Source organism: Pteropus alecto, unplaced genomic scaffold, assembly GCF_000325575.1.
Source record: "Pteropus alecto unplaced genomic scaffold, ASM32557v1 scaffold78, whole genome shotgun sequence".
Lineage (NCBI taxonomy): Eukaryota > Metazoa > Chordata > Mammalia > Chiroptera > Pteropodidae > Pteropus > Pteropus alecto.
In genome coordinates, this window is record NW_006443124.1 from 6,995,165 (window position 1) to 7,019,667 (window position 24,503).

General features: G+C 33.9%; 1 protein-coding gene across 1 annotated transcript in view; it reads right to left on the reverse strand.

Annotated features, from left to right (window-relative positions):
• Nucleotides 1-134: 134 nt before the first annotated feature.
• Nucleotides 135-24,503, reverse strand: part of PKD2L2 (polycystin 2 like 2, transient receptor potential cation channel) — a 26,294-nt gene continuing 1,925 nt past the window's right edge. Inside the window, exons 3-14 of the mRNA XM_015598090.2 lie at nucleotides 23,873-24,006; nucleotides 22,629-22,885; nucleotides 18,881-19,102; nucleotides 16,206-16,434; nucleotides 14,699-14,869; nucleotides 14,320-14,501; nucleotides 10,356-10,476; nucleotides 9,249-9,350; nucleotides 7,663-7,721; nucleotides 7,068-7,113; nucleotides 1,833-1,945; nucleotides 135-1,388 (exon numbers count right to left, since the gene is read on the reverse strand). Of these exons, the coding sequence (XP_015453576.1) occupies nucleotides 1,295-1,388; nucleotides 1,833-1,945; nucleotides 7,068-7,113; nucleotides 7,663-7,721; nucleotides 9,249-9,350; nucleotides 10,356-10,476; nucleotides 14,320-14,501; nucleotides 14,699-14,869; nucleotides 16,206-16,434; nucleotides 18,881-19,102; nucleotides 22,629-22,885; nucleotides 23,873-24,006 (1,730 nt within the window). The 3' untranslated portion in view covers nucleotides 135-1,294. The remainder of the gene's footprint in view (nucleotides 1,389-1,832; nucleotides 1,946-7,067; nucleotides 7,114-7,662; nucleotides 7,722-9,248; nucleotides 9,351-10,355; nucleotides 10,477-14,319; nucleotides 14,502-14,698; nucleotides 14,870-16,205; nucleotides 16,435-18,880; nucleotides 19,103-22,628; nucleotides 22,886-23,872; nucleotides 24,007-24,503) is intronic.

Below are 24,503 nucleotides of genomic sequence, written 5' to 3' on the forward strand. Positions count from 1 at the left end.
TCTGTCATTGTAAATGTTTTTTTTTTTTCCTCACTAGATGTTGAAAAAGGAAAAATAGAGACCAAGTATTCCTTTGTCTTAATGTTCTCAGGCTTTGTTTGAATTAACCCAACCCAGGACCATATAGGGGACAACAGGGTTAGTAAACCTCCTGGCCGACTTGGGGCATGGTAAGACAGGGGAAAGCCATCCCCTGTGGAAATGTAAGGAAAAGATGCAGAGGGAATAGTCAGCATTTCTTGTTGCAGTGAATTATCCTATTAAGAAAACTTGATATATAGTCTCTAAGAGAAGAGCTTGGTCTGAGCAAGGTTGGTAGATTTAAAAATACCTTTATTCAAGTTTTAAAATCCAGAGTCTATAGAGCATCAATGTGGGAGTTGAGTACTATGATCAAATGCTGTTGCTTGGGCTAAGAGAACATATGGTTCTTCTGGAAGGGCTTATGTAACCTAAAGAAATTAGAGTTTACTTCCAGTTTCCAAAATGCCAGCCATACATAACTTTCCAACTATCCAAACAGGGTTTTTGTAGCACTCCCATTTATACTTTTCAAATATAACTTGACTTTTTATAATCCTGATGCTCCTATCTTTGTCTTTATTTTTTTAAGTGTATTTTGCTTTTAAAGTAGTTGATGAAGCACTTTAGAGATACTTTAGATGTGTTATTTTAGAAACTGTCTAAGTGAATTTCCACTTTGAAGATATTAGTGATATTTTTGTAGGTGGTTGAGAAGTTCTTTTACATTTTCGCTTTTTATGGGAGCTTCAAATTGGAAGAATGGAGGTGAGATTATTTTGCTTGGGGTGTTACATGATGATTTTACGGAATCCTGAGCATTTATTGTTTATGGTCGGAGGAATTTGGAACATGGTGTATGATGAGAGCACCAACATTTCTTATACTCTGTGAAGCACTAAGAAAACTGTCTTTACCTATTAAACTATTAGAGATCTGCCCCATGAACTAGAAGCAGCATTATTTTGTACTTCACACTCCTTCACACTCCTAGATTTTAATAATAATTTGTTATAAAATTCTCTGTGTGAACCAGTGTGTGTATACTCTGGAGGCATGTTGTAATATGCATGGATTATATACAGTGGGTCCCATTCAGGGGCATTTCAGTCCTGGAAATCATTTGATGATGATTATTGACCCTGACGATAGTTTGATAATAGGTAGTTTAGTGTACCTGAAATGAGGACAAGTTAAGGACATAATTCAATACAGGAGTGAATCTTTGTTAGAAATGTTCAGTGATTGCATCACAGTCTCACCTCCACTTGACTCAGGGTAGAGCTGAAACCTTTCTCATCACTCGGTTTAGTTTTAAACTGATGTAGTGTAATTCTCTCTCCAGCTCCACAGCATATAAAAAGAGGCTAGAGGATAATATAGAAAGAAGAGAATGAGTAACACATTTTTATGCGTAAAGAGACAGCAGGTTATTAGTGCCTGTTGTGTAATGCTTTGAGTGGGAAGACAGTATTTTAAGCTCCTAAAACGCTTAGTATGGTCAGGTATGGGTCTAATATTTGAAAGCTTTGTGGAGAACAGTGTCTGCTATGCATACCAAGTATAAATGGCAGTTCCTATTATTTAGAAATGTAAGTATAAAAACAATTGGTCTCACTTCTTACATTTAAACAAATGTAGTCTGTGCTCTCTGCTTATTAACTTTTGAAGTTGGATAAAAAAAATGAAAAAAAAAAGTGGCATCTTAGCAGAATAAGATTCTACGTTCAGGAAAATAATGTGTTACTTTTGTCCCCAGTCCCCCCAAATCATGATAATCCCATAGTACCCTGGTTAGAACAAATGCTTACTCTCGAAATTCTTGTTGAGTGACAGGCTGGTAGTCATCTTGAATTTCTGTGGAATAATACTTTTTCTCAAGCCTGTCCTTCCATTTTTTCATTTGCTCTGCACTTCGAATCTCCTGTCAAGTTAGAGGAAGAGCATAGGCTAGTCTTTAAATTTTTCTCCATTTCAAGTCTGGCACACAAGCATCACAAGGTCAAGAATCTTAAACCATACTCTCCAGGGCTGTGATTTTGAGCCTCGCTGACTTTTCCCCTTCCAGTTTTTAGGTCTGTACATCAGCAGCATCATTTCAGAGGACCTTGTGTTAGAAATGTTTGGCAGAGTTGGATTTTTAAAATTATAATTATCAGTTTTTTCTTGTTTCAGTGCCTCTTTCTCTCTGCATCTCTAGCTCAGTTTCTTACTGATTTTCTCCGTCCTTCACTGGCCAAAGTTGAAATGTTCTTTTCTGTACCTCTGTTCTTTAATGAAGTGGATGTACTTCAGAGTACATCTGTGGATATTCTTTGCCTTTCCAGCTGCTTTTAGCCAGACTCCTGCAGTCTTACCTAACCATCCTCAATCCCCTCTTCATAATTGCTGCATCAATCTGTGCACTCCAGTTTGTCCACATAACCAAAAATAAGCTCCGCATACTAGAAAATTCTTGTTGCATCCTTTTCTGATCTTGAAGAGCCCTTACTGTGCTTTGTCCTCACTACCACCCACTTCTTTTTACTGCCCAAATACTTTTTTCTCAACTTTAGAAAATTGTACTTTGTGGAAAATAGAGACAGTTCTAGAAAAAGGGAATGAGACTTTCAGTAAATGAGTATGATACTGCCCTGCTCCAGCAACAATGCTAGGTAGCAAAGTAGATCCCTGTATGAATGAGGGTTCTGATCACCTTCCAGAGCACGGTGATGCCTAAGTTTATATACTTTACCTGATAAGTGTGTGCGGTTCTGGTTAGAGAAACTTATCAGACAGTTTGTCTTTAAACCAACATATCTAAAGTAGGAAAGGATGGCTTTCAATCTTTCTAGTTTTATTTTGGCCACATTACAGCACCGACATTTTGACATATTTACTAACGCTTTCAGTGTGGTGTTAAAAAAGTGGTAGGCCCCACAACTATTTCTAAATGACCAGGCCTATTATAATATAGCAGAAGCATTAGAAACCTGGGTTGAATAGACTGAGCCTGATAAACTTATCCTTCAGGAAATGCATCTCAGATATCACTTTTTTGTGAAGCCTTCCTTGACACTCATAGAAAAGTAATAGGCAGAGCATAGGCAGAGCAGCAACTCTGTGGGCATTTCCCATAAGCTCCTAGGTTGTAGTCATCCCACCTCTTACCTGTAAGTGGTAGCTGCCTTTTACAGTTCTCTGGATTATGTTCAGAGCTGTGTACAGCTCTCAATGTGTTCCACATTGGCTCTTACAGTAAACCACCTCCTTTTGAACTACCTAGTGTGTTTCTGTTTCTCTGACTGGACAGTAACTGATGAGTACTTGGTAGCAAGGGAAATCCAAAGAAACAGATCCTCATAGTTGCATTCTTCTACCAAGGAACACAACAATTGACCTAAGATTTTGGGACTACCACCTGGCCATTTGGGATTCCTTAGGCTACTGAACCACCAGGCAAAGATTGAACTGAGGTGATTGAGCCCAGTTACCAAGAGGAAATTGGTTGCTTCTACAAAATGGGTACAGAGAGAACTATATTTGGAACTCAGGAATTCTTGGCGGGACGGGGGCGTGGGGAGCAGGGAACAGTTTGCCTCTTAATACTTTCATGTCCAAAAGCAAACATTATAGTTTAAAGATTCTTAAGGAATTGCGATTTGAGTAGAAAAGGTCTTAATATCACCCAGAGATGGATACAGTTACTTTTGGGACTTAGTTTCTCCCTTCTGGGAGAGAGGATAAGAATGCCTTCATTTGTATAAAGAATAGTTCCATCATGTTAGATGAATACTTGAAAGTAGTTACTGTCATTTTATGGAAGTCCAAATGTGTGTACAAAATTGCCAAAAGGGTGAACTGGGTTGACTATTTAGCTAATGTCTCTCAACTCAAAATTTACCCTCTTCTCCTGTGTGATGCTGGGTCTCAGGCTTTAAAAACTCATTCTCCAGATTCCTGCTACTGGATTTGTTAGGTTCTGCCTTATTGGAGGATGGAGGGGAGAAAGGTCTTGTTTTGTACTATCAGCATTACCTCTGGCAAATGGAAGTTATCTCCAGCAGCAATGGTGGGCTTCAGAATGCAGCAGTCCGGCTTCTTTTGGTATACTCAGAACCAGACTCCTCACATTGCCTCAAAAGTGTCAGCAGCAGCAAGGGTGGTAGAGGGGGTGTCCTCAGAGGTCTGAGTAACAGCTTCACAGGGCCTTTCTCTAAGATACTAGGTTCTGATAACCCCACCTTTTGTAACCTTGGCCCTGGGAGTAGTAGCATCTTTCTATAGTTGTTTATGAATTGCCTCAGTGTACTTTTTCTGTACTTCCAATACTTGTATAACCAATTCCCTGTAGTAAATTTTCTGTTTGAAATACATTATATGGTTTCCATTTTCCTGACTAGGTCCTGACTGATAACATGCAGTAAGTATGTCTTTTCATTTGGTTAAGTGTATTTTTGTTGCTTTTATAAATAGAGCCTTCTATTATAATTTTTAACAAACTGGTTGATGTTTACATATATGACATGACTATACTTATGTAAATTTTTTTTCCTACTATATTAGTGAATTCTCTTTTTGTCGTAATTTTTCAGTTGATTGTATACCTAGAAAACTTAAGGGAATCATATCTTAAATAGACCTCATCTTTACTGTTTCCTCTTCAATTCTTTTACTTCTAATTTCTCTCGTTTTGGCTGATCCCTCCAGTACATCTTTGTCTTTTTTCTGACATGTCCAGTGTTTTCCTATTAAGTAAGATGCTAGCTTAGAGATGACATAAGTATGTTTTATATCAAGGAAGTGTCCATTGATTCCTGTTTTGCTTTGTTTCTCCCAAGATTGAATGTCAAATCTTATCAAATACTCAGCATCTGTGGAAAATGATGTAATTTTCCTCTTTGGATCTATTGACAGAGTGAATTATGTTAGTTGATTACCCAATTTTGAACCATCTTTCCATTCTTAGAATAAACTCTATCCAAATCATGATATATTATTTTATCTGTTAGATTCAGTTTGCTGCTGCTGCTTTTTTAAAATTTATTTTTGGTATACTCATTTCCAGGTTTTAAAATTGCTATATAGTCACTTTGTAAAACTAATATGGAAGTTTTCCATTTTCTCTGCTCTGGAACAACCTAAATAGCTTGAAATTATTTGTTCCTTAAAAATCATAAATTTAAGGCTATTAATTGTCCTCTGGGTATTCTTTGACTATCTCACAGATTCTGTTATGTAGTGTTTTTGGCATTTTGTTTTCTGGAATTCTACAATTCATTTTGTATTTTCTCTTTGATTCAAAATTGTTTAATAGTTTAAACTTGGTTAAAGAATTTTTTTATTTTCTAATTTCATTAATATATTTTCAGAGAATTTTTTCTATGTTAACCACTTTTTGGAATTTATTGAGATTTTCTTTATGATCAGTTTTAATGAATGAGTTTTTGTAAAGTGAGTGAATCTTCTGCGTACAGAGTAATATATGTAAGTGTAAGACTGTGTGTTCATTATATTGGCTTTTTAAAAATTCTTTTAATTTTCTTGATCTGTTCTGTTTTTTTTTGTGTTCCTATTTCTCCTCTTATAAGTCCAGTAGTCTTTATAGACGTTGATGCTGAGTAATTTGGTGCATAGGTAGTCATAACTATTACAGCTGATCTTATAAAGTGCCCTTCTTCTCATTTAGAGCTTTTTGTCTAGAATTATATCTTGAGGTTGTTGTATTCCCTGATATACTTTTGTTCATACTTTTATATTTAATTTTTCTGAATTACTTTGTTTTAGGTATGTATTTTAGGATACAGCATAAAATTGGATGTTGCTTTGTGATTCAACCCGAAAATATATTTCTTTTTCTTTTTAAGCAAATTACATTTATTTGCTATTACTGATATGTCAGATATATTTGGCCACAGTTATATCATATCATCTTATTTTAAGTCTTTTACCATGTGGTATATTTTCTGTTCTCTTGGTACTTTTGTCCTTTAGGAATGTATGTATTTTTGTTTAGGTGGTTTGCTTTTAGTCATGTATCCTTTTATATACTCTGAGTCTTCCCTTTCTTGCTTTAGTTCCCTCAACGAGGAATCAAACAAGTTCAACAAGAAAATTAGCTTGTAATTTGCCTCCTTATCTCCTTCCCCTTTACTACCCAATTATATTTTCAGTCACGTTACCATATTTCCTTGTGTCTGAGAGGTGGAGTCTGTTATAAGACACACTATTATTTTATGTACCACTTAGGAAAAAGCGCTGACAATTAATATATGACACACTGTCAACCGTAAGGCATGTCTTGATTTCAGAGATGTTAAACTGTGAAAAAAGTGTTTTAAAATCAATAAAACAATCTTGTTATTTATTATTGTACTCTTAAATATGCTAAAGTTTCTTCTTGGTTATTAACTCTAAATGATAACTCTTTTAGCTATAAAATGTGAACCAGTCAGCTTTTTCTACTTCATACCTTCTCTCGTCCTCCTTCCTTTTTCCAAAATTTCTCCAGTCATTTTTTGGTTGGCTGAAGCTGATCCTCTCCTAGAACCCTCAGGAATACAACAGTATTCCGAGTTCTTGTGTGTTCAAAACTGAGCCTTTATACTGGAAGCACAGCTTTGCTAGATATAAAAATCCTTGGCTTACATTTTCTTTCCTTGAATATATTGTGTGCTTTATAATTATTTCTTAAACACATATATTAAGTCATTCATTGAATATATGTTATAATTTTGAAATATAAAAAATCAAAGTGATTTATGATGATTACAAGAGAAAAATTATATAATCTCTATAGAGTGTACTCACTAAACCTTGTGTGATTATCCCACAGTGAGTGTACAGTTGTAAGACCAGCATATCTGGCTGAGAGTACCAATAAGAAAGGGAGCATCTGGAATCCAAATGATTTGTCCTAAACAAGAAAGGATCTAGATTCTGGGAAAAATATTTGGAGTTGGCAACTACTGCTCAGAAAAAACAAATCATTTCAATTCTTATTCAGAATTGTTTTGTAAGCATATTTCTAATAAAGCTATCACTTTATGAGAAAATTAAAATCTTACAGTTTCGTCAAAGCCTTCTCTTCTGGCTTGTTCAACCAAATCTCCACTGAGAATATAAAATAAAAATTAGAGGCATATGATAGTACAAAGGGAAATGTCTGCATAAAATACAGTCATATCTATAGTAAGTATTTGAATTGCATTTCTGTTCTTTCTGCTAACTAATTATTTGGAAAATGTGGCCATTAGTAAGTTCCCCACAGTATCACATCTGTAGCTATGAAAAAATGTTTATATTATGTCCCATTTTCAGAGATCTGGGTTTGGAAAGCCTTTTGATAACAAATTGAATCAATAAGTGTAAATGTATTAATATTTAGCGTAAAAATGTTTTTATTTTGATAGCTAAATAAATGCACTTCATGTAGACTAAAATAATTTCCTACCTTTTTAGAGGGACTTTACTTTTGTGTCCAGCCTCTGTAAAGCTTTTTTTTTTTAGAATTTCATGACTCTTAGAATTTAGGAGGCATTACTGGTTGTATTGACAACATATGTAGAATCAGTACTTTGGATAGAATCAAAACCCTATTTTAAGTGTCTTATATAATATAGAGCTTTAAAATGGTGAATTAAAAGTTTAAAGTCATCTTACCTTTTTTCATCCTTTTGCGGTTTCTTTAGTTTGAGTTTTTCGAGAACATTGTCGTAACTCTGGTCATAATTAAAAATAGTTTAAAGATTCATCAAAAAATATCCTATATTAATTTTTCATCAAGGTAAAGGAAATGTGGAATGCTTGTCTCTAGGGACTACTACTCTAAAGAAATGTAGAGGCGAATGCTAGGATTATCTTATCACTTTGTCAGCACTTATGGTTTCTGGCTGCTGGTGAAAAGAAAAAGGGGTTCTCTTGTGGGCATCACACTTGAGCTAGAAAAAAAATCTTTAAGGTATTATTAATATTTGCTGCTTTAAAGATATTAACACTTTAATGCACATAACCAACATCATAATCAAGAGATAAAAGATGGGGGAAAAAAACACACAGTTAAGCTCACTGGGCGACATATTAAGTTTTCTTTTACAGATAAATTCCTGGACAGATCTTTTAAATCCCACTAAGCCCAGAGCTATTAGGATCTTTTCTATGTGAAGTGCTATGGTTGAAGCTGTGGTTATGCAGAGATGGGCAAGATGGTGTATACATGACTGCTACAGCTCAAAGTGAGGTAGGTGTCGAGACAACAAGGAAGATTCTACTGTCAGGGAGAATGGAATGTCAATGAGTGTGTTAGGGAATATGCCTGAGGTCAGAGAATGACAGGAGCAGAGGCCCAGGGAGGGAGAGAGAGTAAGCATGGTAAATAGCAGTGCTCAACACACTGGCTGGGATATACAGTGCTGTAAATGGAGGCATAGAAAGTAGAAATTCTACAGTCAAATGATCGTGAATAAAGAAAATAAGTTGGAACTGTGAGACTTTAGAAAGGCCCCAAATGTCTGAGTAAAGAATTTGGTCTTATTTTGACAAGCCCAGAGAAACAAGAATTTTGATCAGAGAAGTGATATGATCAGAGCTGGCCTGGCACAGGAAAGAACCTAGAACAGATAAGATGTTATACAGAAGGCTGGATGAAAAGTCCTGAAAATCCTAATCTAGTGGTGGCAGTTAGAATTCAAAGTGTCCTTGGGTTCCACAAATGTGAGCAAAAACTACAGAGATGATCTTTACACACAAGCTTTGACAAGGGAATAAAAAGTCCAAGGTTTTTGAGTGGCGTGACTGAGAAAAGAGTGTTGCTATTAACAGAAACAGGAAAGTGAGGAAGATAAGGCACATGGGATTCTGAGTTTAGATAGTTTATAGAAATCTAAATTGATTTTAGATTTCTATAGCATCTAAATTGAAAACTTTTGGAGAGAAGAGAACTTTTATTATAATACTCAACAGTGCTTTGCATTTAGTAAATCAATTACTATTTGATACATTAAACTGAAATAATTTTGGTCATATTTTTAAAGGCAGAGAGCATATCTCATTGCCCTTGTAGTGAAATAAACAAATATGGGCCAAATACAAAATACAAAAACTGGGCCAAAACAAGACCCCCCTGCCCCCCCCCCAAAAAACCTCCAAGCCCACTACCACTTGGGGGTTAAGTATTATTCATACTTACAAGAGTATAAACTGAACAAGATTTGTCTTAGAAGTCTAATTAGGAAAATAATTTGCCATACCTTTTTAATCATTTTACCAAGTTCAAAATCCGGCACTCTGCCTATTGAATAATCAGCTTTCACTTCAGAATAGGTATCATTAATTATTGCCAAGAACATGTTCTGGGGAAAAATATTCAAATAAATAATTATTTCAATTAAAATTTAGTTTAAATATTAGTAACTTTGATAAGTACTGGAATTTGTAAAACGATTTAAATTTAAAAAATAACGTTTAACAATAGAGAAATGGCAATGAAGACTAACAGTAGAATGGGAAATGTGCAGTGTGTGAATCTGGGTAACATTTATGGTAAATAAAAGAATTTAAAATAGTGTATATGAACTGGTTATATATACAATAAATTATCAATATTACATATTCTATTAGATTAATTATATGTTCATAAAGGGCGGTTTTAGTTTTTAAAAATTTTATAAAGCTATTTAAATGCTCAATCTTACTAAGACTCTTAGGAATACTGCTATCCAGATAACACAAAATTGTGGAGAGGGTATTTTTACCCCTAGCCCACTTCTCCACCTTTCACTGTGGCCCAGCTCTGTCACTGTGAGGATTCTTGGCCATCACCCGAGGATAACTTGCTGTGTGTGACAACAAAACATTTTCATGGAGGACAATAGCAGTGCCTTCATTAGGAAGGCAAGGTTCTTTGATTAGGAAGTCCAAATAGATAAGTCCTAAGCACATATGAGACCCATCCTGGGCATTCCCAAAAATCATACAGGAGTGCGCTTTCAGCTGTAATGGCCAAAAGCCATTGCAATAAGCACTTGGAATATTAATAACCTAAATTCATACCTACTGGTATGAAATGCCCCAGGCTAGAGAGACCTGGGACATTCAAGTTATGTATGTCAAAGATTTAGCACACTGCTGGCACACAATTAACACCCAGATGGTAACTGTGATCACATTCTCCATTGGACAGCTTGTTTAGACACTGGACTAGAGAACCTGGATTACTAAGAATTCACACTATTCTTAATAAATGTAAAGTGTTCTGACAGCCAAGCAGTGATACCATAATTTCTTCTAAATTGTTAATTTCATTTTTTTATTCTGAAAAATGTAAGCAAAAAGGTTACATATACGGTCATTCTTACCAATAGGACAAAGAACACGAAAAAGATGAAGGTGATGAAGTAAATGGGTCCCAAGATACGATTGGCTTGTTGAATACCAGCAAAATTAAAATCCCCAAGAACAATTCGAAACTGTGCAAATCTTTGATAGGAGGGAAGAAAAACATTAGAAAATGTTATATCCCTTCATACATACATGACAACTGGTGGGGGTTACCAGTGTGCCTAGGAAAGTATTTAGCAGCATATGGTATCTGTTCTCTGACTTTAGTTAACAGAGTTCTATAAAACTGGATGTAGTTAATCTGAAGGCAAGACTTGAGGTACCTCAATAGCTGAAACAGGTAGTCCAGGAAATGATGGGCTTCAATTTATTTAACCAATATAAACCCAATGTTTACCTACAAGATTTGAACCTTGAGATACTGGCTTACCAGATGCTCTTAGCAGTGGGGTCATTAACTATTTCTGTGCCTTTCTAAAGCTTAGAATACTTTGACCTTGTCCAGTAAGTGATTTTCAACATGTACCTAGACCCAAGAGCCCTAAAATTTCTAATATCAACGGTATGTTTAATTTCTGCTTAAATAAGGATACCAATTATTTTGTCATTTGCTAAGTCTCAAGTGTTAATGATCCTCAAATATGATCCTGAGGTTTATTTTATTCTCTTTAATAACTATGAAAGTTTGGTTTTTGATGTGAAATAGCATTTAAAATATTACAAATCTTCATTTTCTTTATTTTAAAGATGGTAAGTTAAGAAATTAAGGCTTCGAATGAACATAGTAGTGGCAGAGATAGAATTTCTTAACCTGACATCTTATTTTCTCATCATTTAAGTTGCAGTGGCATTGCCAGACACATCAGGAATATGTTACAAATTATGTGTTTATTTTAAGGGAAAATCTGGGAAGGCATTTTTATTAATATATTGATACTTTGCATGATTGGCTAGTCAGTCAAAAGGGAGAATGCTTCTTGTTCCTTGTTGCTTTTGCCAATCATGTAAAGGGGGCATATGGCTATTTACAATGAAAGAAGAAAATGTATTTGGAGTCCCAGGACTCAGATTTATCTGGAATTTCACCCCCAGTACCTAAGACCTGATTAAATCATATTTAAAGTATCTAGTTTTTAATACCGGTTTGTAATGCTCTTCTACACAAGATAAAAAGAGAAATGCTAAATTGCAAGGAAACCAAAATTTCTCAACGTATCAAATGTAACTATCTAGCATAAAAAAAAAAAAAAAGAGGTTCTGGTTTAGTGTTTCTAACTTGTCTTCTCTGACAGGTGATGAGAAACAGTTTCTCAACTGTTTCTTCTGGATCAGCAAAAATGCCTTCAGGGTGGAGATTTCGGGAAGATAGTTGAAGAAGAAGCACTAGGAATATGTCTCCCCACCTAGGCAACAATCACACTGGCAACTGTCTGATGTAATTATTTTGGAAGCTATTCTATTGAAGGCTTGCACCTTCCAGGGAAAGTCTTAAACAATTTTGGTCAATTTCACCTTCTGGTTTGGTAGCAGCTACCCATCTCTCACACCTCCATCCAATGTCAGGCAGCTGTGCATCTATTCCTGGAACAGTCTGCACACAGTTTGTGGAAGCCAGGATGGGCAATAAGAACCCTGTTCTCTAAACATCAGGGTTTCTGTTCTGATCGCTGCTTCTGATCACAGTAGTGCAGACATAGGGGTAGGTATATTCTCTGCCTTGTTGCAAGGCCCTTACCCCTGTTAAAATGGCTACTACCAAACAAAAACAAAAACAAAAAACCCAGAAAATAAAAAGTGTTGGTAAGGATTTGAAGAAATTGAAACTCTTGTACACTGTTAGTGGGAATGTAAAATAATATAGCCATAGTAGAAAACACTTCGGCCATTCCTCAAAAAATCCAAAATAGAATTACCGTATGATCTAGCAATTTCACCTATAGGCAAATAACCAAAAGAATTAAAAATGGGGTCTTGAAGAGGGATTTATACACCCATGTTCTCAATAACTAAAACATGGAAGCAATCCAAATGTCCATTGACAGAAGAATAGGTGAACAAAATATGGTATAGACACACTATGGAATGTTATTTAGCATCAAAAAAAGGAAATTCTGACTTTCTGACATTCTTTAATATTGTTGAATCTTGAAGACATTATACTGAGTGGAGTAAATTAGTCACAAAAAGACAACTACTGTATAATTCTACTAGGTACCCAGAGTAATCAAAATCATAGAGACAAAAAGTAGAGTGGTGGTTTGTCAGGGGTTGGGGTAAGGAGGGAAATGGAAAGTTTTTGTTTAATGGGTGTAGAGTTTCAGTTTTGCAAGATAAAAATAGTTCTGGAGATAAATGGTGGTGATAGTTGCACAATATGGATGTACTTAATATCACTGAACTTTATACTTGAAAATGGTTAAGGTGGTAAATTTGTTGTATGTATTTTACCACAATTAAAAAAATAACAATCCTATTGGCTTAAAAAAAAAAAGCTTTGAGGGCAAAAGTTGCATTGGGTACTGGGCTTACTTCTCTGGATTCGAGCCTTCTGATTTTGGTTGTTATTACTTTTTTGTTAGTTCTATAGAATTTCAATGTTTTCTATATTTTATCCAGCTTTTTAAATTGTCCTGAAGAGGAGGTTGATCTCAATAACCTAGCACAACATTACCAACAGCAAAAATACCCTCAATCCATTCCAAAGTTCTCTTTTTATTTTGTGCCTTCTACTTCCTTTTTCCCACTAAGGAAGGGTAAGACAAATTTTCAAGTTTCTATAAGTTAGTACATTTATATTCAATATTCAATACCACTAAATTTTATCAACTAACACTTAAGATCCTAGGAAAGGACCAAAAAGTTGTTGGAACTGCAAACATTCACTCAGGATAAGCTAATTAGACTCGAATTATAGGTCATTTGAAGTTGGGAAGGACCTTTGAGAGTGATTTAGCCCCTTTATTTACAGATAAAGAAATTAAGGTTTAGAAATGTTAAAAAGCTAATGGCAGAATTGGAAAAGTAGAATTATATCCTTTCGGTTCCTAGTTCACTCCTCTTCCACTTTTGATTTAGTAAAGGGTTATTTCAGGAAAACGTTATTAAATTTCATATGATTGGCACTTCAATTATTTACATGTGATGGTGAAAAAGAGGGCAACCTAAGACATTCCTTTAGACCCACGTTTCCCTCAAATCAACTAAAAGAGTCATGGACAAATAAGTTTGGAGAATTTTTAACTAAAGAAAGTTTTTGTGTTTTTTCTCAGAGCTATATGTTACTATGTATTGCAAATTTCCAAAAGAGTGAGGTGAATTTTCCCAAACATACTTAAATATGAAGCCATTTTCTCCTAATCTTGGTCTAGAGTCCATGTTTTGAGAATTGATATTTTATTCTATAATACTTTTCTTATATAGACAGAACTTGCTTTACCTACCCGAAAAGGGTAATAAATTTATTAAAATCATTCACTTTTAAAGTAAAGCCTGGATACTTTAGGGATTCTAACCAGTTTTCTTAACTGTTGCTTGCTGACTGCTTTATGTGTATAAAGCTATTTTTAAAACACAGCTTTGCCAGATCAGCAAAGGACAATCAGGTCAACATAAATAGAATAATTCTACAGATAGAGCCCTATAAAGAAAACACTTAAGATTTCTTTTTCCCAGAAAATAATAAATATTACAGAGACATAGAGCCAATTTATTTATCTTAGGTAAAATTTCTACTTATAGTGAGAAATGAAAATTATTTTTCTGGCTTGATCTAGTAACTCTTAAAAAACTCATATCACTATCCATTTGGGTCTTTTAATGCCTGTCTTTACTTTGAGTGTGACAGATATTTAGCCATCGGTGAAAATATTAAACCAAGTTTAAATTTATTAAAACTTATGTTACTAATTATAGACCTTTCCATGATTTTTGTTGTTGTTGTTGGAAGTGGAAAATATAATTACATATATACTAAGAGCTTACATGGAATTTTGAAAAGTGGAAAAATCATCAACCTGTGATCCAAAAACAAGAAATCCTAACTGGGCATAAGCAAAGAATATTATAAAAAACATGATGGCAAATCCTACTATGTCTTTCATACAGCGGGACAAAGTTGATGACAGCTGAGACATTGTCTTGTTAAAGCTTATGAATTTGAATATCTGAAAAAGAACAAAGTTAATTGAAATAGAATATTAAAGATTATAATTAGAGTAAGTTAAGTTAATTTCAGAAGAAATTGACTTCAGATTAAAGGAGGGACTAATGGTAGTCAGGGGTGTTTGACTTTAAGTTCCCATTTTGATATCTTAATACAATAAAATATGATGTTCTATGTAATATAATAAAATATAAATACCTTTATCCATGCAAAGAAGATGGTAATAGCAATTATATTGTTGTAATAAATGTGCCAATAGGCAAGAAAATAGAAGTCTGAATATTTTTCAGTATTTTTTAACAACTGTCCAAGTAAGAGAAAAATTTGTATATTACAGTATGAGTTGAAGAAAACAGCCACAAAACACAACTGAGAAAAAAAGAAGGGGTAAATTAGAGACTATTTCTACCTCTAAATCTCCTGTAGTCTGTGAAGAAGCACATGAAAAAGTTCATCAAAAGTTCAACGAAAAAGGAAGGAGAGAGAAGACATAGGCTTCTATGTAAATGAATTTTAAAGAAATTTAAGGTAGCATAATTATCATAAAGGTAGGAAAGTATTGATTGCCTGGCCATCCTAATCTATTAGCTTGTTTGTTTCTTTAAGTCATAAAGCACAAATATATAAAATGGTTATATAATTCTGACTAGGCTGTAAGGGTTTCTGTTCCATGTAACTGCATGTTTCCTAAAAATTTAATAATTTCACTATGTAACACTACAAGGAATAAATTTTACAGTTCCAAAAACAAACAAACAAAACAAAACAAAACCCTTTTGGAGCCCTTTAATAACTCTTTTAGATTTCAGAACCAGGTTATCTTTGGTATCAGAGCTTTGTAACTGTAGTGAAAATTTTCTTTTGATTTCCCTTGCCCAAAAATACTTAGATGGTTAAACATTTAATGCTATGCCTACCCCATGTTAAACATTATTGGGTATACCAGAAAGGTAGATGGCATACTTTCTGACTCTGAGAAACTTTCAATCTGATTTTGGGAAATTAGGCTTATATACTAAATTGGCTATATCTAAGGGCCAATAGGGGTAAATGATCAGATTGTATAAGCCAGAAAGGTTTGTTCATTATTTCTAAAACCAAGCTCTTAACATCTATATTGTCCTGCTTACATCTCTGTTTATTTTAGTATGTTCTAGTGACCAGAACTGGCAGTCTTCGGAGTTTTTTTTTTCAGGTCAGGCACTATTTTTCTATCCTGGCGTCCTCTGTGCCCGCAAGCTATACCCTCTGACTACTCAAACCTCCTCCCCCTTCAGTATTCTGTGTAGGCGTGAGTTTGGCTATTCTTTCAAAATTCAGTGTGAGGAGGAAATCAGATTTTGGCAACATAGAAGAGTGCATTTTAAAGGACCTTTCCCCCAAAGATCTATGGTTTTCAAAATGAGGCCTTATAAGGAATATATTTTTGAGTGGGGGGTAGGTGAGAGCTATTGTGCACATTAAATCATAATACCTATTCTTCTAGGTTTATGCTGGTCCTCCCAAGGACCAAACAAGGAAAAAAAAAAAGATTTTTCCCTTTTGGAGGCACATTCTTGGTGTGTACTATAACAGTTCATTTCATGATTGATACTTGTAGCTTTTTAAATAAGTCCTGATTAATAGAAACTTCTGCTTTTACACCTCTCTCACTGGTGGGTTCATATGTGATTCCCTTCAACCATACATGTGAATATATACTTACCACCAAAAGGAGTAATTCTAGCCAGTTCCAAATACTTTTGAAATAGGCAGACTTAAATTCTTTCATTTTTTTGGCTTCTTGTGCGGTGAAGACAATAAGAAAAATACAAAATGTGATTTCACAGGAAGCAATAAAATAATCATAGTAGCTAACATATCTGAGGAGCTTCACAGAGTAAAACTGCCATGAAGTAAGTACTCCTCCAGTTGCAGGGAATTCTGCCACCAATCTGTAAAATTAGATTTGTGAAAGTAACTGCTCATTTCAAGCATTTATATTTCAGTACCAAACTCAATGTGAAATTTCTAATCAGTGATGATAGGTAATTTAATGGTAATCAGTTATTTTGTACAAAATATGTTTCCTTGGGGTCATGGGTTAGGTTTAAAAATTTTCTAATGGATTTACTTGTTTTTTTAATGGCTCAGTCTTTTTATACTTTGAATAGTCACAGTGGTCAAAGACCAATGTAAATGAGAAAGTAAGATGTGATTTTAGCCGGTCATTCATTCCATTCTGTGTTTACATTGCTCATTCATAACTGGGAATACTAATTTATCTCCACAGGAGAATGAGATGATGTTCAAGAAAATGCTCTACTGTCAGTTACTATTATTAGTCAGGACTTCCACCAAATACATAATTCTTTACTTGAGAGGAGGGAAATACACTTTTTCCCTTTCAGTTATCAGAAATATTTCTTGCTTTTAAACATCAAGACCACATACTTTACTAAAGCAAATGTTTTCTGTTTAGGTACTGGGTTTTGGATATAAAGATCTATGTGCAAATAAAAATATAAAAATAAATTCTATCACCAAATATAAACATATGGAAGGTGGTTCACTTCTAGTGTTCTCCACAACTTCAGACAATTAGGAAATGGCAGTACTTGAAGGAACAAGCATCTCTATCACAATGTCATAATGTAATTATTCCTACCTAAAGATATTAGCAAATCTTACTGGTGCTGCAATAATGTGCTGCCAAAAAAAAAGAAAAAAAAGAAAAACAAAAACAAAAACAACCAGTTAACAAATAGAAAACAACTGTTTGTTTTGCTTTGCACAACAGTCAGTGTGCAATATTAATAAGTGAATGAAATGAAAGAAAATATTTTGATCTGAAGTGCAGGCAAATATGCAAAAAGAGAAAGAACAGCATTCAGTTTAGTTTGCCAGATATGTGTACAAAAAGGAAAACAAGTGGATAAGGTTTTAGTGTAAGCAATATGTTTCCATACAACTACTGATTAGATAAACTATCAGAAGTTTCAAAATCTGCTGACGTTTCTAGAAAATAATATTTTAAAAGGTCATACAGAATAAGCATAAAACCTAGAGAAATGAAATCTGGACTTAATATTACAAGAAGTTTTTCATATGACTTTAAGCCAGTTATCCTGTTTCTACTCTTATTTAGAACATAGAAATGATTTGCATTCTTCACTTTACCTTGATCAGAACTATTGGGAAGGATGAATACTATTGATAAAAATCTCAGTCTCTGAAAGAGAAGAACTATAAAATAAGAGGGATAATGTCCATTGGCTGCTTTAGGTAATTCATTTGTTTTATTCATTTTTACAAATTTTAAAGGCTATGATTGTGTTTCACTGTATTGTTGCACAAGGGCAAAATCCCCTTATCAGAGTAAACACCAGTTACACATTCTGTTTAGAGTAAAACTATAAGACTCATGAGAGAAAAGTGGCTCACGCAGATTATAGTGGACATTATTGTTTGCCTGTCTAGTGGTCATTAACGCATTCTTCTAACAGAACCTTGATTATATCAGGCAGTCACCTATTCCCAGATCCAATCATGGTAATCTCATTTCCTTTGCCAGTGTTTGATTCTAGAACCCAAGCCTAAGCCAATTAGTATGGTCCAGGTTAGGCAGATGACCTAAGGTAATCAAACTAATGGAAAGAATTTTTCCTTTGGTTGGTTCTCTCTCCTCTTCCTCCCTATGAGAGGATGTCTCTCATTCTCCTCCTGGGCCCGGACATGTCCTCCTCTTGCAATGGCAGAGGTGCAAGAAAGCAAGTTTTAATGTAAACTCATTTCAAGCTTCTGCTTGTATCATATTTATTAACATTCCTTTGATCAAAGCAAGTCATGTAGTTGAGCCCAGCATCAAGGGCTGGGGACAGTGCACCCTGCCTTGGGTGGCAGAGCACTTACAAAGTTACATGGAAAAGATGTGAAGAACTGGGGCCATTTTTGCAAATCACCACAGGCTCTTAATTTCTAGGATGCTGGCTCCTGTTACATATTGTTTGAAATTTGAATTGTTTATTGAGACAAAAATTAATAACAATAAATAAGCTCATTCTGAAAGGAAATCAATGGATTTGAATGATCTGATTTAGAGGAAGAAATCAAGAATGAATATTAGATCTGTGCAACTACAGAATGACAAGAATTAAGACTATATATCCTTTAGTAATATAAAACTAACATGTAATTGTCTATGTTCTTGAATATATTCTGAAATAATGAAATGGAATATGATGTTGCTTTATTGTCTTTTTCATTATTGGCAGAATACATTATATTTTGAAGCTTACGATTTTAATTTCAGTAAAGACATGTACAAACTGGAAATCCTAATGAGGGCACTGGATACTTTCTAAATTAAATATTCCAATAAAGAGGTTTTAAGTCACTCACCTGATGATGCAAAACAGATTTACATTAGCATTGTATAACGAAAAGTCAATAAAAATAACTCTAGTCTCTCTTGTGATCCAGCTGTTCTGTCGAAGGGTAACAAATTTGCTTTTTGTTTCAGATTTTGATTTTGATAAAGTGAAAATATATCCCCCATTTTGGTAAACACCAAGAAATCCCCAGTGCCGAGGGGAGCTGATAGTAGCAGAAGAGTACTTCCATCTGTTAGATATTAAAAGAATAAAGGAGAGATGAGAAGGCTGACGGAGAAGCATTCTAAGAATTTAAGCTAACCTTTAGTTCAAAAGCAGTAGTTAAAAAAAAAGTACTAAGTTTATAACAACAGTAATTTTGAAGCAAAGCAGTGAGTTAAGGATAAAGTTAAAAGAATTAAGATTTAATATGTTTTCATTTTTTAGTGCTTATTGTGGGCAAGACACTGGACTAGCTGCTATGAGAAAAAAATTTTTGAAATCCACTTCTTGTCTCAGAGATCTTATAATCAAGAAAATAATGATTGATTTTGTTCTTTAACATAGTCTCTGTTGTTTTATCAGATCTTAAGTCTTTGAGTAGAACAAGAATACCAAGGGTTTTAATTCACAAGTATGTCTCAGCATGGGAAGAAAAGGTGCTTCATAGTTGGTCATATACCATTTATAAATACCTAGTAAATAAAAATTTTGTTACAATGTCTATATTGTTATATAGGTATCTTATTTTAATGAAAATACATAAAGTAAAATGTATAATTGTTTATTTTTTCTTTTATCTTAATTGTGGGATATCAAAAAAATAAAACCTTGATTCTTTATTTCAGTCGTTTTGCCTCCCCAGAACAGATCTAAACAATTATCCAAAGATGCACTGCTTACACTTGTTTTTCTACTAATAATGTTGTTTTCAGCAGTAGGAAAAAGAGTGACAACACTAAGAAAAAAATACTCATATTTAATGAAAATTCCATAGTTGTATTTATTTTTCAATTACAGTTGATATTCAGTATTATTTTGTATTAGTTTCAGGTGTACAGCATAGTGGTTAGACATTTATATAATTTCCAGTTATATTTTTGAGTGTTTTTATCATTGTTAAACTGAAACAAGAACATTTGTTATACCAACCCTTTCCTACTTAAAATTTTTAATGCTTTTAATTAATGAATCTAACATTTTAGATAGACAAACAAGCACAAACTTATTATTTTAGTTTTTAGGGAATAAAAGGTATTACAATTCCAAATTTATAGTGTTAATTTTGGTATTTAAATTATTGATAGTTGTTATGAGAATTTGGAATAATAGAATACCTAACAGATTAGCCTTAAAATTCCAATTTAAAATGCATAAGTAACCCAAGACCACAGCCCTTGCTGGAGCTGCCTTAAGAGGAAATGTTTTATACTATTTAACTTTCCCTGGACATCTGGTGGGGACTTGATCTAAGGGAAACCAACCCACAGGTTGGCCAATGATTTGTTCTGTGAAGATGTATTGGGCCATTTAGATTTTAACTCTTAATAATATGAATTTAAAATACAAAGAGACGATGTAGGGAACACAAGAATGGAGACTAAAGGAAACGATGTGAAGAAAGTTTATCTAAGAGAGTAGAAGTCATGTTAGGAAGAAGCAGAAAAGATGAGAAAGCATAAACCATGAGATGGAGAAAAGTAGAAGGTGAGAAATCCACCTAGAACTGCCTGCGATTCTGGAGCTAGGTTCCATTTGAATCCAATTATAAAATATATATGCTTCTTGTGGCCTTACTATTATTGCTGCTTTTCCTGAGGAAGCCATGCATACGTGTCCTTACAATAAATTCTGATTATTGGACCTAACTTGGGGTGAATTTCTTCATTTTCCAATGAATAAACACCTTAAATAAAACAGACAGCATTATCTACTAAGGATGCATGAGTACTTCCTTCTATATCCACTATGTTCCCTCTCAAATTTTATTCATTTATTAAGATGTACATTTATACCGAATCACAGGGAGAAAAATGTCCTGGAAAGAAACTTGTTAGAAATGAACAATACTTCCTTGATAACACGGTAAGCAGTTTAATGATAATTATTTCATTTATTCAAGAGGCTAGCAAAACTGCTTTATAAATAAATATTGTTCATTTGACACTAAGAACAAAATACTTAAAACATTCTTTATCTGTGGAAGCCAGGGAAGATATTGAAAATGTCATCACAGGTCAGGTTCCTACTTGATTTAGGATTCTTTCCAACTTGCCCCACAATAGTACAATGTAGCAGAAATAGAGGTGGAGAAGACCAATGCTGGTTATTCCAAATTTTCCCTGGTTAGCACCAAACAAATAGACACACACACACACACACACACACACACACACACACACACACACACACAAATCCAATACAGATGTAAAGTTTTATGTAGATAAAGTCTCCATAAAGCAGAGACTTTCAATCTCCTGAAACAATAAAGACCATGACTCAAAAAGCATAGAATAAGAGCAGTATGGGATGGACAGACACATGGTTCTAAATTTGGGTAAAAAACAAAAGTAATATATAATTTTTTTTTTTGTTGAAAGGGATACTGTATGATGCTATAGTATTTAAGACTGTGTTACATTATTTATTAGATTTATAAGAATTATACAAGTACTTTGTTGCCTTCAAGAACACTCGGAAACTCCTATGAAGAAAAAATAAGTCAACAAAAACTACAAAGCAATGTGGGTGTAATGCTGGGAATACAAAAGAGGTTGTTTAAGAAAGGAGATGTAATCATTGTTACTATTTATAATATGAACATTGACTAATGATTAACAAAAATATGCTATAACTATAGACTAAGAGGAAAAAGAAGAGTATTTATAGAGGCAGTGGTATAAGAGATACATGACAGACAACTTCCATGATAGAGACGATATATAAAACTGTAAAATCAAGTAATAGCAGTTTAAGCATGTTATTTAGAAATGGGAAATATATACCCAAAGAAACAACAAAGAGCTAAAAGTGGCTGCTTCTGGAGTGGGAATTATGAGTAGGAAAGGGTGGACCTTTGTAAGTATTTTTATCACTTTGATAAATATTAAATTTTTAAAAAGATTTATTATCTGTCCTCTAAGATTTTCATAGGACTCTAAAAGCAATGATCCCAGCAGCTTCTGTGTTAAGGGTGGGTACTACAGTGGCTTTGGGCTTTCACATTTTCAATATAACATGTGTAGAGGAGTCACCAGCAGTAACTTCAGCCACTTTGGAGAACAATGGCCACGATATGTTTCGCAGGCATCATCAGATGTACAGCCTGTAGAACATAATGGCCTCTTTTTATTATTGGCAACAACAGAAGAAAAATATTACTGCAGTAAGCCAGCGTGAGAAAAGGAGGAAAGCTGCCTAAGACACCTAAGATACTCCTTAGGGATCCCAAGAAGCATTTTGGGTGTGTTTGAGGTGAGTCTGGCAGGAGCCAGAAGAGCTCGCTGAGTATTGTAAAAGCAAAATTGGATGCTTTGCACTCTGTCCAATATAACTTAGCATTTCATATACCAGTCACAAAACAACTTTGTCATTTGGTAAATAACAAAAAAAAATCCAGATTCGCTCTTTTCTGAACACTGCATCTGAGTCTTCCTTTGATATTATTATTGAAACAGACGCCTGTTGGTATGATTTTGAAAATACACATTTTCAGAATTGTTTAAAGATACAATGGTAAGGTGCTAGAAAAAGTTGTGTAATTTTATACTACTTACTCAGTATCACTGTTAAGGCCAAAATCAGATGTGTCTTCATTTTTAGAAGTGTATTTGGCATAACATTCACTCATCAAAGACCGAAAGGATGAATAAACTTGGCATGTGTTGTTGCGGACTTTTAGTTGACGGACTCTGGGGACTCCTAAAAGTATGTTCTCATAGTAGATGCGACTGCTGTTCTTTAAATTATACAACTTGTTGTTATTGTACCATGAATCCCAGTACAGACCTTCCAAAAGGGGTCCTTCCATAAACTTCACATAGAGAGAGAAATGTTATGTTTTCATGTCAACTGTATAACAGAATATATTTATAATGTTATCCATAAGCGTATAAAAATAAATGATTTTGAGGATGGAGTATGAAAATTATTGACCAAGCCAACATTAATATTAATGGCAATGAAATGACCCTGTCTCCTTGATAAGTTTCAAATTCCCAGCATGGCATTCATGATTTGACTTCTGTCAAATTCATAGTTTGGTCTTTTCTACCTCATCTTCTATATGCCTATAATGCCAAACATAGCTCCATATGTAGAATTATTTATAGCACACATTGTTTATGCTTCCTAGAATGTCTTTCCATTACTCATCCTTTAAAACTCAACTAAATTGCCATCTCTGGAAAGCCTTCCCTACCTCTTCCTTGTATGCCCCAATGTTTGTGACATGGGATACCTGAAACTGCTGTTCCCTATTTGTTTTTTCCTCATAATGAGAGCATCTTGCTAACTTATGTATAATGGAAACAAGTCTGTTTCAGTGTTGAAGGAATGACTGACTCTCTTATGTGATTAAAAATACTATAAAATTATATTTTGTATATGTACTCTTTATTATATACTATACATTACTATAACACAGTACAGGGTTACATGGTATATCCAAATCACATATAGTTTACTTATGAGCAACAAGGATTTTTAAAGAATAATTTTCATTACACACAATTATAAACTGGCTTTGGATCCTAACCCCCACATCAGAAGCAAGTTTCATATTTTCCAAATGCAATGATAATGTTAAAAAATAAGCATAATTTTTAAAAAAGTTATAAGAACTCTATCACGCTGAGACCATATGTTCTCAATAAACACTGGTTGGTTGATTCTAATAGTTTAAAGAAATGATATTCATTTTCATTCATTCCTTCAACAAATATGTGGAATGCCACATGTGCCAAGAGTTCATTTATGCAATACCTAAAGCAACTTTATACATAGTCACATGATACCTTACCTTCCAAAAATCAGTTATGCTTCGAATAGACTTAAAGTTGGATCTTTCATCACCAGGTGCAGAAGTGTCCAAAAACAGAGATGACATAACTTTGTTTAAATAATACATATGTGGGTTTACCATCCCAAAAGTCACTAAAGGGAAGAAGGTTTTGTTTAAAAATTTATGTTTAAAAACTGAGTTTATCAGGATTAAAAATGTACTTACAATTGGTTCCCAATTTTGAAAATTCAATTTTATTTGTCTAGTATAAAATAATAAAAAAACTAAAATAGAAATATATAAAACATGAAGTTTCCTATAATTCCACTGCTAGAGTTTGGCATATAGTCTCCAGACTTTTCTATATGTATACACATTATAAAGAAAATAACTATTTTTACAAAAATGAGATTATACATACTATTCTTCAAGTTGGCTCTCCATATTGAGAGTAGGCAATATGGTGAGTAGTTACAGCAATGGACTTTACAGATAACGAATTTGAATCCTGTCATAGAGATAATATCTCTTACCTTAAAGTTTTGTTATAAGAAGTGAGATAATGCATGTAGGACATTTAAAACTATGTTATGGCAAATAGGAAGAATTTTAACAAGTATTAACTAGTGTTTCTCACTATTCTAGGGGT